Raw genomic sequence first — 19,533 nt, 5'->3', positions numbered from 1 at the left:
GTTAAGTATATGATTAGTTGATTGCGGAAAGAAGCAGCCTGAATGATCTGGATAAGAGCTGTCAGACGACAGGCAGAGTGGTTCTCGGAACTAAAAATGCCGCAGAAAAAACCCACCCTTCTACACCGAATAACTGTTCAGCTAATCTCCTCCTTCTTATACTCCTCTACCTCCTTCTCCTTCTCCTTCTCCTCCTCCTCCTCCTCCTCCTCCTCCTCCTCCTCCTCCTCCTCCTGTTAACATTACCCCCACAAATCTGGATCTATTACTTTGAGCAATATGCAGAGGGAGTAAAGGGGAGAAATTAAGGTGGAAAGACAGAAACAGAAAGACTGGTGGTTAAGAGAAAGGGGTACTAGTAAAGCAATACTGGAAGTATAAAATATTGCTTACACACACATGCACGCATGGTTGCACACATGCACACACCAACACAGGGAGCTCATGAAAAGGCATTCACAGCTGTCTATTCACAGCTAGCCTGAGCAGCCATTAGGAATGGGAACTAGACAGAGAGAAAAAAGTGGGAGAAAAAAAGGTTCTGGATATTGAATTCAAGCAAAAGAGGACAACTCTGACAAGATGTGGAGAGGGAGCTGATATGTCAGCTTTTATTTCTTTCCTCCTCCTGCAGCTCTCTCTGTCAGAGCAGGGCTCGTCTGCAAAGAGGGGAGCCCAGTGAGGGGGACATTAGCTCTCCAGCACTCACCAGAAGCCGCTGACACTCATCAGTCCTCACTCAAGAGCCCTCCAGCTATGGCATGGCATCATCTTAGAAATGACCTTCATTGATTAGGGCCAAAGACCTCCCATCCTTTCCAAACAAGCCCTAATGAGTTTTAATGCATGGCGTCTAGTAGATATGTTCTAACTGGCGTAAATATTGCCATATTGAGTCGTTTTTTTCAATTAATTTATCTGTTTAGGACTTATTTAAGTGGTATTAAGTCATCTGTGACCTCTGTAGGACCAAAAGGTAATTGTTTCAAGAACTCCAGAACGCTTCACTTCCTACAGTGTCCGGCCGTCTCGCTGTATCCTCTAGAACTTTGGTAGTCTGTAGATTATTTTCAAGCTGTGACATTGCGCACAGCAAGGCCATTATTTTCAACAAACTTTTCTTCTTTTCCAACAAGTTTTGAGGGCAAACTTTAACTAAAGTGAGCTCTGACCCCCAAATGCACTCTACCCAAAACACATTCTGGCATTGAAAAGTTATGACGTCAATTTCACTGTAGAGAAGAATTAAGAAAGTGAATTTTATACTTCTCTGAATTTCTGGAGTAACTATCCAATCCTACCGATTACCAGGTACTTGTCTTACTGTCTTGGTTAACTCACACAAGCATGACACAACATATCAGACAGAAGAGGGATTCTAGTTTAGAGAAAAAAAATAGAATCTGGTCTCGTTGGTCGGTCGGTCAGTCCACTACTACTGTTCACTAGGTTTATGGTACAGAGAGGATGACACCTAGGATACTGACTTTGGTTATTCCCTGACTTTTCCTCTTGCCCCATAATGAGGTTGACATTTTTTGCTTTCTTGTGTGTTGAATGGATTGATATCTTTACTCTAGTGCCATCATCAGGTCCAATAATTTAGTTTATTATTATTATTGACATTCCCTTCAGCCTCAGCTGGCCGTTATGTTTAGTGCTAATTAGCGAATATTAGCATATTATCCCACTAAACTAAGATGATGAGCATGGCAACCATTGTTAGCATTGCTTTTGTGAGCATGTTAGCATGCTGACATTAGCATCTAGCACAAAGTACCACAAGTACAGCCTCACAGACCTGCTAGCATGGCTGTAACCTCTTACACCCATAACTGGCTACACCAGGCGTGAGAGCAACATGAAAATAGGCCAGTCTTATATTTACAGTCTTTAGCTATGCATAGTCTTTTTACACGGAAATATGTCATAAAGTGTCTTTATTTTGTTATTAAACTACTGGTATACAGGAAATGGCTTCCAAAAAAGAAAATATTTGAACATTTGTTGTGATTACCTTTCCTGATAGTTTGGACTTGTGTGCTGTACAAAGTGTGTCCTTGGCTTTGGACCACTCCGCCTTAGCTGCAACGATAATGAGTAGAATTACCAGGTGGTAAACAAAATTATTGAATGGGCAGGATTCTGGTAAAAACGAAATTCACTGAGTGAGTTGAGTTCTGAAAGTAAGAAATTCCAGCTAATGCTATCCTCCCTGCCACACACACCTGGAGATAGTACTGCCATTTTGTGCAATGGGGCAGAAAAAACCCTCCTTGTTTCCCCTTTTAAATGTCACAGGGCTGGGTTCAGCGCTGACAGTCATAGGTCCACTTGGCTCAAATGTGAAGTGTTGATCGGAAGCAGCTCCTTGTGGGCATTACAGTGCCTTTGACGTATCGCTATTCAGTGACATTTGAATCCCACAAGTTTAGTTTTTTAGTTTTTTTTACCTTATTCATTGGAGTTGATTCCTACTGGCATTGCAACATAATGTTGCCATAATTCTTGATTTGTTTGGCTATGCACAGTAAGTTGTTAGGGGTATGGCAGTGTTTCCAGTGATAACCGAGATCATCTATTTGTGCATGTTGTATCTCTGTTATTCAGCAAAGCTGCCAAAGACAGAGCAATACTAGAATGCATGATGAGAAAGGTTATTTTTCATTTTTCATCTGACTGACAGGTAGAGTGAAAACCCCTGTGACAAATTGGTTCTACTGTAGAATTCATATTTTTCTGGTTTTGATTATAGTAGCAATCTCATGATGTCCCGAGGTGTCCATCATATTGTACATTCTGGTCAGAGTTGAGAGGATAAAGCATGTTTTTCCATATTATTGTAGGTGAATACTTTATCCTGTGAAATGCTGGATATTTACAATATTCCTCATTGTCAGGCTATGTTACCCCATGGTTGAGTGAACAAAAATGTCAAAGGGGCTTAGCTGCAAGCCAAACACGCAGCTTTTTATATGTTTTGTGGACCAAGTTATATCTTCACCAAAAGCACGTCAAGAGATCATAGCGGCTGTCAGATACAGCTATGATCTACTGACTGTTACTGCTTGTACTTCCAGCGCTATTACTAATTCTGCTACTTCTATTGCCATGGTATAGAAACATTAAAAAGCCTACTGATAATTCAAAACATGTGGAGACAAAATATTCAGCAATCAAGCCCGCCTTTCTATAGAAGCGCTCATCATCCAATTAGACAGGAAGCGGCAGATGGCCGCACGGCAGGGACAGCTGGTTTTGAGGTTTTCACTGCTTGTCTGTCCATCAGCGTGTCAATCATGTGCTGCTCTTCCTGAAGCTCTCACAAGTTTGAGGCTGAGACTGTCAAAATTGTCAGGAATGTGTCACGAGCACCCTGGATGACTGGGATGAAGAGTGATGCCAAGGGTGTTTGATGAAGCAAGAGCTCCATCTAGTGTTACAGGCTTTTGTTCTTTATTACCAGCTTTTAGGGCTTCTGGCCCAAAGGCTTCCTTAAAAACTTCAGATGGATGATGAGAGTGTGATGTTTTAACACTCTGTTCGAAATCTTGCCACCAGACTGCACTCAAAATAATCTGTTAGTGCAGTAAAGATTTCGATGTTTACCAATTAAATCCAGTGGAATTAAATGCACTCTTAAATAACTTGATTAATAAACCCCTTGCTTGTAGGCAACTTATTATATCACAGCTGTAATGTGTCTCTAAGAATTTTATTTGGTAGAATGCAATGCGGTCTTCAGTGTGTCAATATATTCAGTAGCTGACCTGGGTTTAACACATTCGTATAATTTACGACAACATATAACTTGGCTTTTGGGTAATTGCAAATGTATCAGGTAGTTTGCAACACTGAAGTACAATATCACTTAGGCTGTTACTGTTTTATTACATATACAAACTCTAATCTTTAATCTTAACACATTTCATTACTGTATTTTAGTTTATTTTACACTCACTTGGTAGATATTTTTTAATAGATTACTTTGGAAATGTCGTAGGGATCAACCAACCCACAACCATCATGATCCAGCCATGAATGGGCAAATTACACAATTTAGTCTTGTTGATAACTATATCAAAGTGCCATTGTTCAATTTAAGTGTTACCATGAGTAAATTTTAAGTATTTTAAAGAAAAAAGAGTGTGTAATTGGTTTTTGATTATTGTGTTTGTCTTTATTGTCTAAACCAGAAACGTGCTTCAGCCACCTTATTATCCGACTCATTGTCCAGTGAAATAAACAAGAGCCATAATGGAGGGGGGGAAGAAAACAGGGGGGGGAAAACAGACCGAATACCCACGTCTTATCAGCTTGACGCAATGGGAGTTCTGTATTGCAGCCATACCACTGCATACATATGCTTATCTGAGCCTCACAAACACCTCAATATACACCAACCCCTTCTCCACCCCACCCCTAACACACACTCGCTGTTTGTTTCAAAGTCAGGCTCCTGACTGCTGCAGCCTCATATGATTTGCCAGCTAGGAAAGGGAAAAAAGGAGATTGTCAGAAGATGTGTTTGGCCTGTGAAGCGTTGGGAATCAATGCATCCGGTCTGCCTTTGAACGTTCACCATGTCAGATCCTGCAATTCAGGAGTGATGTCGAACAAAGGATAAATAGGTTAATTGAATTATTAAGCGAGGGCATGGACAGGAAATCGAATAGTCCAGGTGCAAAGCAGTTGAGAACAAAATAAAACATTTCCCTTTGACAAAGGTGAGATTTTGAAAAGAAAAAGTATTTCTTGTAAAACATGGTCTAATGTTTTTGGAAATGGTTGCGCTAAACTCAAAATAAATTCTTATTCACACAGCAGGGTCAACCAGGCATCAAGCTTACTTTACAGTGTCTATCTGAGCCCATGTACACCCCAAACTCTTTTTAATAAAGATTTTTTTCCTGAGCCAGTGCTGGCGAGTCACAGGAATATGGTGCCATGAGACTTTAGATGTCCTTCACCATGCTGGGCTCCATTTGTCCCTACTGCGCACAGCAGGACATTTCAGACAGTTACCTGCCATTGCCTCCTACGGTCTCCTCTCTGTCCAAGCTATCATAAAGCTGTCAAACACTATCTGTACCCATGCATTTAAAGGCGGAAAGGAAAGGGAAATGAAAGAGATAGATACCTTTGATCATCACCTCCGTCCCAGCATAGACTGGAGAAGATTACAGAGAAAAATAGAAAATGAGTTAATCTGGCTCCTCAAAATGAGAATGAGGTCCATCTCTGTCTGCTGTAAATTAATAGGAATAAGACTGCAGGTCAGAGATGATTAAGAGCGTAATGAGTCCAGAGAGTAGGATGAGGATGTAAGACCTGTGATCTTGGCAAAGCATCCTGCAATTGTGTTGGGTTAATCTTATTTTTATGTCTGGATTTTTTTTGTCATAATATATTTTACTTTATTTAATAAGCTTATTTCAATATGGGAAACCTAAGAGGAGGAAGTGCAGGGAGAGTAGTACTGCTAGGACTGATGCTACTTCTGCAGGCATAGCTATTAATAATAACTAACACTACTCGTGTTATTATTTCTGATTCATGAAGACAGGGTTGCCTATCCCGTGATCTTGTGTCATTAGCTTCAAGTTGAACTAAAGATGTTAAAAACCACAGCAAAAAAAATCAATACTAGTACAAAACTACTGAATGAAAACAAAGGTATGCTGGTGCCTTATAGATGAAAGGGATCTGACTCTATTACTGTTTCTACAATATGCACTGATAAAAGAATAAAATGTTAGTAACATAACAATTTTACATTGTCAGTGTAAAGGTCAATTGTGTGTTTCTATATCTGCACCCCCCTCCAGCCATAGTCACTGAACATCACATACTGTAAATCTGACAACATTAAACCAGAAGTGCCAAAAATATGAATATGAATAATATTTTCCTTGCCGGTGACCTTGATGTTGAGAATTAAGTCGTGGAGATGGTCTGACAGTTTGAGCTGAGGCAGAGCTTTCTGTTGACACCCCACTGGTGAGTCATAATTCGCCGTCGGATATTTTAAATTACAGACTACAATAATTCTCATCTTGGGAATGATTGCCTTGCTTATTTCTTTCCCTTAGTATTAAGAATTTACTGCCAAGCCAGACTGCAAACTCCAAAACTGACTTTAAAGTTATGAACTTGTTATTTATGACAGTCACAAAGACAAAATGCTGTACGTTAAAATAATCTGATGAGATGACCTACTCTGGAAAATTGAAATTTGGGTACATTTAATTTAGAGCTAAGCAATATTTGTGGATGTGTCCAAGTATATTCATAACTCTTGCAGCCTGAAGAAGGTGCATTAAGTGTTTTGTAAAATGTGTTTTTATTATTTATAATGGCAAAGCAGTTTTGATACATTAAATGCATCACTCACATTGTTTTGGAATATGTTGGCTAATGGTGGTGGTGTGTTAACCTGCACTGAGACACACACTCAAAGCATATTCATCTGCTTGACTTCTACCCCTTCCTCAATATCTGCAGGAATGAGGGTGTTTTGTATAAAGACAGAGAAGGAGACAGTATTTATTATAACTTGCTGAAGCCCCAGGGGCTCACCGCCTCATATTTCATCTTAATGTATCTTCACTCACAGGCTCCCATTCTTTTCATGTCTTGCAGTAGCCAGGAAAACTTCACAGGAGAGAAACAACTAATGGCAAAGCAGGTGACTCGGTGTTCACAGTCAGTCTCACCTTGGCCTTATCTGGGGCTTCCATATCTCAACAGATTAAACTGCCTGAATTAGACTGTGCTCTCGCCGGACGCAGCAAGACGTCCCTGGGGAGCCGGAGAGGAACGATGGGTTTTTGCTGGAGCGGGGAGTGTGGTAACAGGCCTTGCTGGGCAGGCCATTATATGCCCTGCCATGCTGGTTGGGTGGGCCCCACTGTGCCGCTCTGCATCTATGGTTTCTGCTCCATGATGAGGCCTATAGAACCCTATATGACAGAGTTTCTCACGGGAACTTACAAGAACCTCACCACTGAGCAGGTGAGATACTGAGCTATGAAATGAGATATGGGACTTCTGTACATTGATGAAAGCCTTCAGTTATTATATTTGCTCAGTGTTGTTGGTGATAGATGATGTAAATTAATGCAAACAAAGTTATGAATATGTAAGATGATCTGTATATACATTTCAATACAATTTGATACCATGATCCATGCCATTACAATGAAATAATACTTTGTTTATCACTTCAGTCACAATAGCTATCTGCTATGCTTCAGAAAAATGCCGCTAAACAACTGTGTAAGATTGTTTTTACAAGTACCCTTCAATGCTATGGCCATTGGCATTTCTGCCTTTCCTTTAGTCCTTCTTTTGAGCCGAAGCACAAATGTCTTAAGCCCCAAGCCCCGTGCCACAACATGAACAAAGCAATTTTGCCAAAATATAGATGTAATCCTTCATTTAGTTGCTGTTTCGTTTAAATTATATATAATACTAATACATTTTTAGTATAACATTAATACATTTTTTCAACCTAGTTTTACTAAACATTGTATGAATAACACGATGATTTCTTAAGTCATTCTGCATGTTATCACAAAGCATTGTTTTGTTCTTCGCTTGTTATTTCTCACAAAAAAGTGTTCCGGACGTCAAGTGACTTATAAAAAGTATAAAAGAATAAAGAGTGAGCTAGCCCTTGTAGGGAGGTGGACAGGGTGGATGGATGGGTCAAACAAACACACACTTCCGCAGGAGACTGCTGTGAAATTAAAAGTCAGCCATTGACTTATTTGCAGTGACAACTGAACTTACTTACGTAACCTAATTGACGTAACAAATGTACTTATTTCAACCCAAACCATGATCTTTTCCTAAACCTTACCAAATTGTTTTGTTTCCTTAACAAAAGTATTTTCAACTTTCGTTAACAACATGTTTACAACTGCGACAATGTGTCCGCATTGGGAAAAGGGGCCCCCAAACTTTTTCTGCAGGGCCCCCCTTTTGTAGATAAGACTATTTTTGAGCCCTCCTGGGAGCTCTGTCACAAACGTGTCCATGTAATGGTAGCAGGGTGTAACATCCCGTCATGTGTGTTAATGTATTTATGTTATGTTTCATGTTTAGTTTAGAGTCTATGTTTAGTCTTGTCTCATTGTTCACTTGTTAAGTTACAGTCACTCGTGTCTCGTCTCGTCATGCACTGTCTGTCGTTGCACTTCTTGTTTTATTTTGTAATTACCTTACCTCGTTTCAGAGCACTTCCTGTCTGTAAGGTTTCCCGCCTGTTTGATTGTTGCCACCTGTTTCCCATTACCTCGTGTGTGTGTGTGTGTGTGTGTGTGTGTGTGTGTGTGTGGGTATATATAGTCCTTGTCTCCCTTTGTCCTGTGCCAGTTCGTCTTGTGTTTTTACCACCAAGAGAGCTAGTGTTTTGTACCAAGTAGTCATCATAGAATTTTTCCTTTAGTTTAGTTCATGTTTTTTCCTCATATGAGTTGTACTTTAAAACGATCTTGAGTAAAGACCTTTTTACTTTTGAAACCTTGTCTTGAGTTGTTGCTTTTGAGTCCCACCTATTGTGTCACGTTCATAACACAGGGCTCAAGCCTTGCCGTGCCCCCACTGCAATAGCTCTGCGCCCCCCACTTTGGGAAGCACTGTTATGTTGAGATAACTTTGTTTTTTTTTTCCTTTCTGTTTGAACAAGCCTCCTCACAGGAGTTGGATCATCCAATCAGCTTGTTTTGATGCTCAGAACAGGTGTGTGCATCAGCTCCATGGTTACTCATTACACACAGCTCTGTGTAAACCCACAGAGGCGTTTGCATGCATCTTCATTGAGATTCGGAGCGCCATAATCTAAGCCTCGTTCTTAATGGGGTTACAATTGTTAAATTTACTGTGAAATTGTTAAAGGGGGGCAGGAGAGGAAAGATCAAGTTACTACAAGTATGTAATTTATTCTCTGGGGACTATGAACACCCACATAAAAATGCATTGTCATTCATTACAGGATTTTACCATTACGATTTATTACAAGATACTTTTTCACAAAATGTTTGTTAAAGGGAAAGTTTGATCTGAAGGTGGCACTAAACAAGGGTTCAGAAGGTCACTAAAATAATAAGGATTCCTCTGGCGACCAAGAAGATACGAGTAAAATGTCATAGCAATCGTTGTCAAGATATATTATTCAGACAAATAGATGGACTCACTGACTAACCGACATCACTACCATCATCCGTCCGTCCCGATGGGCATATGCGTGAAATACTTGAGGTTGTTCCCATTTGAAGTAAAGCAATCACATGTAGTGTAAATCATTTAACATTTCATCCTAGAGGAAGGATTCATATTGTAATATTTATTACTTCTCTTATATTATTCATCAACATGTTATTTTCTCTCCATACATGAAAGAATAATGTACAGCCGGAGCAAACTGATCTGACTCACATCAGCAGAGCTGTCCTGTTTGCACAAGTGAATTCAAAGCTTTTGGTGCAGACTGAGAACAGGAGAGCCTCTACAGTATCACGCCTCACATGGTGGCATTAAGAAGGAACCAGATGAGGTCCTTCACAACTCTGCAATGACATCACTTTGTGATGCACAAGGCAGGATGGGAGCCACTTTGTTCACACAAATTATGGCACGTAGATGCAAGGTGTAGTTATTTCATGCTCAAGCGTGTATGTTGCAAATTAACTTTTGAAACTCCTGAGTGGCTTTTGAGATTTTAAATGAACGAAGTTAACTAAGTTTGTGAACAAAGTGCAGAACCCACTCATCCAATTTCCTGTTCCTACCATAACAACAAAGTACATTTGATTGAAGAGACACTAAAATATGCTGAAGTATATGTTGTTGTTGTTTCAAAACTACTACCTACCTGATGTAATACTCATGTTCCTGTTTTCACTCAAGGAGCTCTTGATGTGCATTTAGACTGAACACTTAACGCACATTTCTGCCTTGCTTTTTCACAGAATGACTACTGAAGTTTTTTTACAGTCCATTTGTATTTGCCACAAACAGACAATGCCTTCACTGTACGGACTTAAGCTGTAGCTGTTAGCTAGCTAGACCCTTACTGATCTCCAAACGTACCTGGTAGTCCGTCTATTTTGTTATTTTGTTCTTATTGTAAATCTTTTGCTTAAATTCAAAGATTGTACGGATGCTGCTCTATTTCAAAGGACATTGCATAATAATTGTAAAAATTAAATTTTCTGATTAGTAAGGGCAAAACTAAGAAACTAGGAAACTTTAGAAACTAAGAAAATGAAAAGAGGACAATATAAAACCAGTAATTCAAGAATATTTTAGAACACTTAGAAGTAAAAGTTGTGCCACTGCCATTAAACCTATTATTTCAGTCAAGTTCCACTCTTGCCTTAATGGGAACAGCAATGTTTGTGTTTATTTGCGTAATATTCAAATGCATAATTTTGTCAAATTAAGAGCCTCATTCGAGCTGCTTCCTGTTCCATCATGTAAAATAGTAATTTTTCATTGATAATGAAAAGAGGTGGAACTGCATCTGGTGTGGTGCTTTAATTGTGTCTCACACACACTCTCGCAGCATTAAGGAATAATTTTCTTAAAAAATAATTAGGTCTCTGTCTGCCTTCCTCCATCCAGGTGACTAGACAGGTGTTTCCTGTGTGGACTTACTCCAGCCTGGTGCTCCTTATCCCAGTCCTCCTGGTGACAGACTTCCTCAGGTACAAGCCTGTGATCATCCTCCAGGGGCTCAGCTATGTCACAACGTTTCTGCTGGTATTGGTTGGCTCGGGGGTCCATTCTGCTCAGTTGGCCTTCTTCAGCTACAGCATTGCGATGGCAGCAGATGTGGCCTATTTCTCCTACATTTACAGCATGGTGCAGCCCAGCTACTATCAGAGAGTGACCAGTTATGTCAAAGGGGCAGTACTGCTGGGTTACTCTGTGGGCGCTCTACTGGGTCAACTGCTATTGTCTTTTGCTGGTGTGTCCTTGTATTGCTTAGCTGTGGTAACTCTCATCTCTGTCTCCGTAGCACTGATAACCTCCTTTTTCCTGCCAATGCCTCGGACTAGTTTATTTATTAAGGGTATATATTCTGCACAACAGGGAAGCTCAGGTGAAGACAATTACGACTCCGAAAGCCAAGACGTGTGGGTGAGGAGCGTGACTGCTGCAAAGCATGTTGGGAGGATGTTCAAAAGGCTTGCATTGGACTGTAGGAAATGTTATTCCTCTGTGGCTGTACTCTTCTTCTGCATATGGTCAGCTACAGGGAGATGCGGCTTTTATCAGGTTACAGGGTACGTGCAGATCCTCTGGGTATATATCCAACCCCACAACTTCACAACCTTCAATGGAGGGGTGGACGGTATCAGCACATTGTCAGGTAACTAATGAGCCATTATTACACATATAACAGTCTCCGCTGGTTGCCTGGAAACCTAACGGTGATAAGAAAAACTTCAGGAAGTTAATTCTGCTTGCAAAGAAATAGCCCAGCGTGTAACTCTCGGAAAAGTCGTTTTTACTCTTCGTATTTCATTAAAGCTTATATCTGTTATAAACATTCCGCTGCAAAGAAATAATGGAAGAAATTGACAGAAAGAAAACACAATCCCTTTGTATTATCAGTATTTCGCAACCCCCAAAGTATGGCGGACAATAGGAGCAGCATTAATTAGACTATTTAATCGCCCAGATGGGTATAGCAGCTGCTGCCATCCAGCCAGTACACTTTTATTGATTATAGTACTGATACATTCCTGTATTCCCCAGAAGCCAAAGGCAATTACTCTGTGTAAACCACATCCAGCTGTATGCCTTTCACTTGTAAATGCTTCTGCCCAACATGCAGTAAAGCTGCAGGGCCCTGCGCCTGATATTTCCCCAAAGATTCCTCTTGTACTCTCCTCTGTTCCACACTTAGAAAAACATCCCTAAGGGAAAAAACCTGGTGGAGACCGATAAGGAAAATATGAATATGGATTACCAGCATGATAAAATATGGCAGAAAAGAACAACATAATTTACTATTTTCATATTCAGATTATTAATGACTGTATGTCCTGGAGCTTGAAAACAGAATTTTTTTTAGAAGCTCATTAGGATAAAGATAAAACAAATTGTGTATGCAGAAAAAACTGAGTTATGTTCAGTTACATTGTTTTGTACAGTATGATTTTCAAGGAGTTTCAAGTTAATGGGGACCTCGACCCATCCTCATGGTTTCAATGGTTTCAAGCAATAATTACAAATAATTTACACTTCAAACATATATTCGAGTCAAAGGATAAAGTATTCATGGCATAGTTTTATTGAGGACATTCCCTTCCCCCGGTCAGGGATGTCCAAGGTTTTCCATTTCATTTGGCATCAAACTTCATACTGAATATATTCCCGTTTAGATTCAGGCCACAAACTGGAGCTCAAAGCGTGGAAATTAAAATTGTGCTCCCGCACATGCAACACACATACAGTATGATGTTATCTAATCAGCATGAAAAGCCAAAAGCCACAGCGTGAGGTCACATACAGTATACAGGACTGTCTCAGAAAATTTGAATATTGTGATAAAGTTCTTTATTTTCTGTAATGCAATTAAAAAAACAAAAATGTCATACATTCTGGATTCATTACAAATCAACTGAAATATTGCAAGCCTTTTATTATTTTAATATTGCTGATTATGGCATACAGCTTAAGAAAACTCAAATATCCTATCTCTAAATATTAGAATATCATGAAAAAGTATACTAGTAGGGTGTTCAACGAATCACTTGAATCGTCTAATTAACTCGAAACACCTGCAAGGGTTTCCTGAGCCTTGAAAAACACTCAGCTTGGTTCAGTAAACTAAATCACAAGTATGGGGAAGACTGCTGATCTGACTGCTGTCCAGAGGACCATCATTGACACCCTCCATCAGGAGGGTAAGACACAAAAAGAAATGTCTCAAAGAGCAAGCTGTTCACAGAGTGCAGTTTCAAAGCACATCCACAAAAAGTCTGACTTGGGCTATGGAAAAGAAGCACTGGACAGTTGCAGAGTGGTCCAAAGTCCTCTTTTCAGACGAAAGCAAGTTTTGTATTTCATTTGGAAGTCAAGGCGCCAGAGTCTGGAGGAAGGCTGGAGAGGAGCAAAATCCAAGTTGCTTGAAATCCAGTGTGAAGTTCCCACAGTCAGCGATGGTTTGGGGAGCCATGTCAGCTGCTGGTGTTGGTCCACTGTGTTTCATCAAGCCCAGAGTAAATGCAGCTGTGTACCAAGAGATTTTAGAGCACTACATGCTTCCGTCTGCTGAAAAGCTCTATGGAGATGAGGAATTCATTTTCCAGCATGATCTGGCACCTGCCCACAGTGCCAAAACCACCAGTAACTGGTGTACTGACCATGGCATTACTGTCCTCGATTGGCCTGCCAATTCCCCTGACCTGAACCCCATAGAGAATATGTGGGGTATTGTGAAGAAGAAGCTGAAAGACACCAGACCCAACAATGCTAATGAGCTAAAGGCCGCTATTGAAGCATCCTGGGCATCCATAACACCTCAGCAATGCCACAGGCTGATTGCCTCCATGCCACGCCGCATTGATGCAGTAATCCGTGCAAAAGGATTCCCAACCAAGTACTGAGTGCATTAATGGACATTTTCAAATGTTTGATTTTGTTTTGCTGTTATAAATCTTTTTTTTTTACTTGGTCTGAGGAACTATTCTAATTTTTTGAGATAGGATTTTTGAGTTTTCTTAAGCTGTAAGCCATAATCAGCAATATTAAAATAATAAAAGGCTTGCAATATTTCAGTTGATTTGTAATGAATCCAGAATGCATGACATTTTTGCTTTTTTTAATTGCATTACAGAAAATAAAGAACTTTATCACAATATTCTAATTTTCTGAGACAGTTCTGTATATGCTCATGTTTGCCACACACATTACAAAATGTTTCATAAGCAGTGTGATCTGCATGCTTCTTGTGTTTAAACCTTTAAAACTACAATCCCAGTGAAATAAATAAACATTGATTTGATGCAGTAGAGTCATAGTTTGACGCATAGGAGTATACCCAGTGTGTTAAACAGTGACGCCAAGGGGTCTTGACCAAGAGTCATAATTTAGAAAAGAGAACGGGTTTATACTAGTGCCTAAAAGTCATGCTCAAAAGTCTATGGTTGGCTATGTTGCTCGGTCTGTGCACCTTTAATATTTAAACAACTGTTTCATGGACTGCTATGGAATTTGGTATATGCATGGTTCCCAGTAGATGAATCCTAATGTCTAGTTATCCTGTAACTCTCAAGATCTCATTAAGTTTATCTTGCTGTCGCCTATAAAGTTGGTTAAATTATACATTAAGTACAAACACTTATCCAATTAAACTGAGATATTTGCATTTGGCACAAACACCTGCTGTGTGAACATACTGTAGAGCACATCTGCATTATTGATCCCTCTCTATGAAGCTGTACAACTGGCTCCTGCTGACCCCGTTAAGCCTCCAGTTGACACTGTTGTGGAAACTGCTGTAATTATTCAGTCCCCATTTGAACCCCCTCCCCCCTAACGTCTAAACAGAGCCAGGGATTGATTAAGTATATCTTAAATACACACAGGCCCGGGTGGTGTCCATGTTGGACTATTAGCACGGATTGAACACAAATGGACAAGGGCTCAAAGGAAATGTACACATTTAAATGAATGAAGCAATTAAACCCAGCCTCTTTATATTCCAGTAGATAAAGAGATCAGGGTGAATGGATCCTTGTCTCTGGGGACTTAGGGTTACCCCTATTTACACTTACCTCACTGAATGCAATGTCGGTTTAGTTTAGAGCGAGGGGGCAAAACCAGAGGTACTTTTAAAGGATCAAAGGAGTAAGAAAAAAGGGAGACAAGCGTTCTAAAATAACCAATGATCCAAAATCTGGAGTCTCCAACTTTACATCCATCCACAGGGATAACATTCACATGACTCCCTCACATGTGGTGAGAGGAGCGCTGTAATGTATCAGGGCAGCACTGTGCCACCCTGTGGCTGGAATGAGAAGTGTTACTTTTCAAAATGATTGCTGGGTTCATGTTGGACATCAGTATCAGAGAGTAGTTTTTTATATATATATATATATAATGTGTTTTCCTGCTACTATTTATTGTCACAGGTTCATGTATTGATGATAAAAATCTCTCTTTAAAAGTGACTCTGAGACTAATTAATAAACAAGTTGCAAGGTGAAACAGCATTTCAGTGATGAATTAATGGCTTTTACAAGTGTTTTCTCGCAGACAACATGTAGCAAAACACAAAATGTGCAACAAAATAAAAAAACCTATACAATCCAAAATTAATATTTATAACACACATAATACATATAATACAACAACCGTATAAGGGGTATTTGTATATTATCTTTCTTCCTAAATCAAATAATATAGTGTCTGAGGCTCTTTCTCCATTGCAAGTTCATATTAAGCCACTTATCTATATATAGTGTTACCGTCCTTTTCTGTATTTTGCAGTTCATTCAGGTTTTCTGTTTTAGAACCTTTTGACCTTTTAGGCCCTTTTTTCAAATCTAAATCATGATGGATAAGCCTCCATTACCTTGTACTTACTAAATTGTCTTTGTGTGTGATGTTGTTGTTAACTGATACTCGTATGTCATGTTTCTGTTTGTGTTGGTGTGGCAGTTTAATTTCCTTAATTCTGAAGTTTTGTGGTGAATTTCAGAATTTCTATCAAAATAGTGTTTTTGAAAAGGATCATGGAGAGAGATTGGTTTTTAATCTGATTGTAATAGTGAAAATGGCTCACAAGGAACATGGAATGGAAAAAGTTTGATCCATAATTAGATATCAGCTAAACAGTTCGTTTGGTGGTCTCTGATGTCTCTCTTTACCATGTGTTGCTATTCCTGCATCCTCCACAGTGATGGACTGACTCAGTGATCGTGTTCTCCTTTAGGAGCTGCTGCCACTGTTGCTGTGGGACACTTGTCTCTGGAGTGGTCTGTGTGGGGGGAACTGGTCCTGGGGGGTTCTACGTTCCTGATCGCTGGGGCTATATTCCTAATGGATGTGACTGACAACATCTGGATCAGCTACACGTGCTTCTTCCTCTTCAAAACAATTTACATGCAGCTCTCCACCATCTGCACGTAAGAATGTATTATGGATATATTTGTTTTACATAATCAAGTGAATGGGTTGTAGGATATGTATATTTTTTCTCTCAATAGTGTTACTTATTTAAATATTATTAGTCTCCTGTAGCGGACATCTGGTCAATATTTATTTACAAAAAGTACAAGATTTGGTAATGATAAAATAGTACATTTTCTTTGCAATCCTTTCTAATTTAATGAATATTGGAATTTTAAAACCCTGATCTACTGACTGCCTCTCTTCCACCTCATCTCCTGTCGGCTCTGTTTTCTAAAGTAAAGAGAATAAAAAAGAGGGGAAGCAAGTCCCACTGTCCCGCGCCAAGGAAGTGGGTTAACATGTGTGTTTTGAAAGGTTTAGAATCAGCAAACAGTTCTAAAATCTTAATATAATATAATATAGTTAATATAATAAAATAAAAAACAGAAACAATATGTCTTCGTAAATTTGACCATTTAACGCTTTTAATGCTATAAAATGTGTTTGCTGCATTTGGCACCGTTTTGAAAAAAAGACAGGAGCTATGCTCTGTTGGCCATACGCCATGTGTGTTACATCACTGGCCCTAGATGTGCCTTTAGTATATTATATTAGGACTCAAATAAGTTTCAATAAAAGCCTCAGTGTCATGTCCCCCACAGAGGACAGACACTTGCCAGGTCTTAGTAGGAGACCACAGTTGAACAATCCACAAATACTGTAAACACATGTATAAAGCTACTGTGTATGATTTAAATATATGATGCCATAAGGATGTTTAGTGTTTTTAACAAGTCTAGATGTTCCTTGTGAGCCATTACGGCTGTTGTGGTCCTGTGATAAGTTGAGAGTATTCTTCTATTCATATTTAATGTTGTTGTAGCTCAGTTAATGACAGAATCACTTTACTGACCACTGGTCTAGTTTTTTATTTGCACTTTCATGGGTAATTTGGGCCCCAGCAGTGCTTAAAGTTAAAGTAATTATTCCAGTTGTTTTCAACCTGGGTTATTGTCCTTCATTTTCTTATCGTAATACATGCCCTCATGGTCCCCAGGGGGTGCAACTGCATGACCTTTTCCTCTAGTGCCTTCATGATGAAGATACCCTTGTCCCCAGAGGATGAATCCTAATGACTTTGGTGATCCGTTGACTTCTCTTATTGCTCCACCAGAAGGTCAACATTTGTACTTGTCCAGTACAATAACTCATATGTTCCTGCCCAGGGACCGCAGTTCAACAGTCCTGTTGTGCTCCTCTTATATATACTAATGAACTTAATAAAACAATTATAATAGATGGATTGGCACCAAATTTAGTCCGGAAATGAATTTTTTGCTGACTTAACTTTTGTTGACATTTTAGTTTTTAGGGTGTAATGTCTATTTTGGATTAATTGACAGGAAACAAACGAAAAAGTGGTTATTAGGTCAAAATATATTTTAGTCGATCACCAAATGGACTCCGTGTTTAATGCTTGTTAACAAACATTAGCATGTTAACATTCTAAACTAAAATGGTGAATATGGTTCATATGAACTGCTAGCTAAACATCAAGACGTTATCATTGTGCGTGTAATAGATAACGACTGCAGCAGTTTTCAAAATGTATCCAATTCTGATTATCTTTTTTTCATATTTGATTGTTCTTTGTTTTAGGTATTATTATATGATATGCATATATTCATTATATTCATATATTCATATATTCATATTATTATAAGTAATAATTTCATTAATCTCAGTGTATTAGCCATCTCATGTGTGTGTATATCCCAGTTTTCAGATTGCCAAGACTCTGAAAAGAGAGCGCTATGCGTTGGTATTCGGCCTCAACAGTTTTATGGGGACAGTCCTCCAGAGTGTCCTCACTGCCATCGTCATCAACACCAAGTCTCTGCAGCTCACCATCACCACGCAGGTACTACAGTACTCACACATCATGCAGTCGTAGGTCCAAGTAATTAACATGTTACACACGCTATGTTATTTCTGAATACATTGTAAGTAGAACATTGAGTAATATGATTTTTTCAAAACATGGGTAATAAATAGATTTTACAATAATTAGAAATTAGAAATACAAAGGAGAAGAAACTGGATTTAAATAAAGGCTATTGGCAGTACTAATAAAAAGCCCTTAGATCAAAATTAAGCTGTTTGAAGGGCATTCAATGAACATACAGAGGGAGATGGAATATCAGAGACAAAAGAGAATAATTGGATTAATTAGTTCATTGACCATCCACAGTGCAAGTAATCCACATGTCTTTTCAGTTCCTTATCTACGCCTCGTACTTTGCTGCCATTTCCCTGCTGTTCACAGTCAGAGGTGTGTACACTGTGCTCCACAAGCAGCGTCCCGCTGGAGGCAACCAGGCAGAGAGAACCACCAACCTGCCAGAGGCCTCACGTCTGTGAAGACACACATCTTCAATTATTACATCAGCAAAATATATATATTTTTTTTGGAGGTGCTTATATACATGTACATCAAGATATAAAATCCATCAAAAAGTGAGTGCGGTTGAGTTATTTATCAGTCTGTCATCAACAAGAAGTATATCATTGATTCTTCAGACGTGCTGTGACGGAAAAAGTAAAAATATGCAATCCCTACATGTGGCCACTTGAGGGCACTACCTGCACAATATAAAACAAGAATAACACTACATAGTAGCTCTGGTGGTTTTGGCTGAACACTGAAATGGTATACTATAATTCTGTAGATGAATGTTTGAAAGTAAATATACATAGTGTTACAGAATGAGTAACTATAACAGGTTTTGGTCATTCAAAGTTATGAATCTTATAAATCTTTCCAATATGCTGAAATCTATATTGTTTCCAATATTCTTATACATATCTGTGTTCACATATGTGTAAATATGCCTGATCACATGGGTCTAATGTTTGCTTCTTGTATTTGTGGTTAAGCAAACCTGTTGTTGCCAGGCACCATTAGTTTTTTAGGGGTAGAGCTTTGTTCAAAAAGGTTTGCTTCCGTCTGCTGTGGCTACTGATGTGTTTCTGTGTGTATAACCACATTTATTAATTATGTGTAAGTGAATGCTTGCATACATGTATTTCCAGGTAGTAAAGCTAAAGAAATAGGACTAAACATGTTCTGTAATCATCGTCCTCCTTGGAAAAGAGACCTTGTCATAATCTTTTCAGCGCTATGATTCTCAGCAGACGGTGCATAAACCTAATGCTCTAGCTCTGCATGTTTATGAGAAATGTCCGTCCCCTATTCATATAAACCATGCAACAGTCGGGCAGACAGGGGGAAAAAAATGGAAAGGACCCTCCATAAGTGGTCAGATGATGCATGTGTCACGGCTGACCTGAAATTCATAATAAGTCAGATAATTCAGGTTCCCAGGTGGATAACAGGGG

The 19,533-nt window shown here is 39.2% G+C and overlaps 1 protein-coding gene across 1 annotated transcript in view; it reads left to right on the top strand.

The window, feature by feature from the left end:
• Positions 1–18,556, top strand: part of LOC115006945 (thiamine transporter 1-like) — an 87,527-nt gene extending 68,971 nt beyond the window's left edge. The window contains exons 2-6 of the mRNA XM_029429578.1: positions 6,792–7,014; positions 10,630–11,380; positions 15,956–16,148; positions 17,914–18,055; positions 18,412–18,556. Of these exons, the coding sequence (XP_029285438.1) occupies positions 6,792–7,014; positions 10,630–11,380; positions 15,956–16,148; positions 17,914–18,055; positions 18,412–18,555 (1,453 nt within the window). The 3' untranslated portion in view covers position 18,556. The remainder of the gene's footprint in view (positions 1–6,791; positions 7,015–10,629; positions 11,381–15,955; positions 16,149–17,913; positions 18,056–18,411) is intronic.
• The last annotated feature ends 977 nt before the right edge of the window (positions 18,557–19,533 follow it).

The sequence above is a fragment of the Cottoperca gobio genome, chromosome 4, assembly GCF_900634415.1.
Source record: "Cottoperca gobio chromosome 4, fCotGob3.1, whole genome shotgun sequence".
In the NCBI taxonomy this organism is placed as follows: domain Eukaryota; kingdom Metazoa; phylum Chordata; class Actinopteri; order Perciformes; family Bovichtidae; genus Cottoperca; species Cottoperca gobio.
The sequence above is the reverse complement of the archived record's forward strand: the minus strand, read 5'-3'. Positions and strand labels throughout refer to the sequence as shown.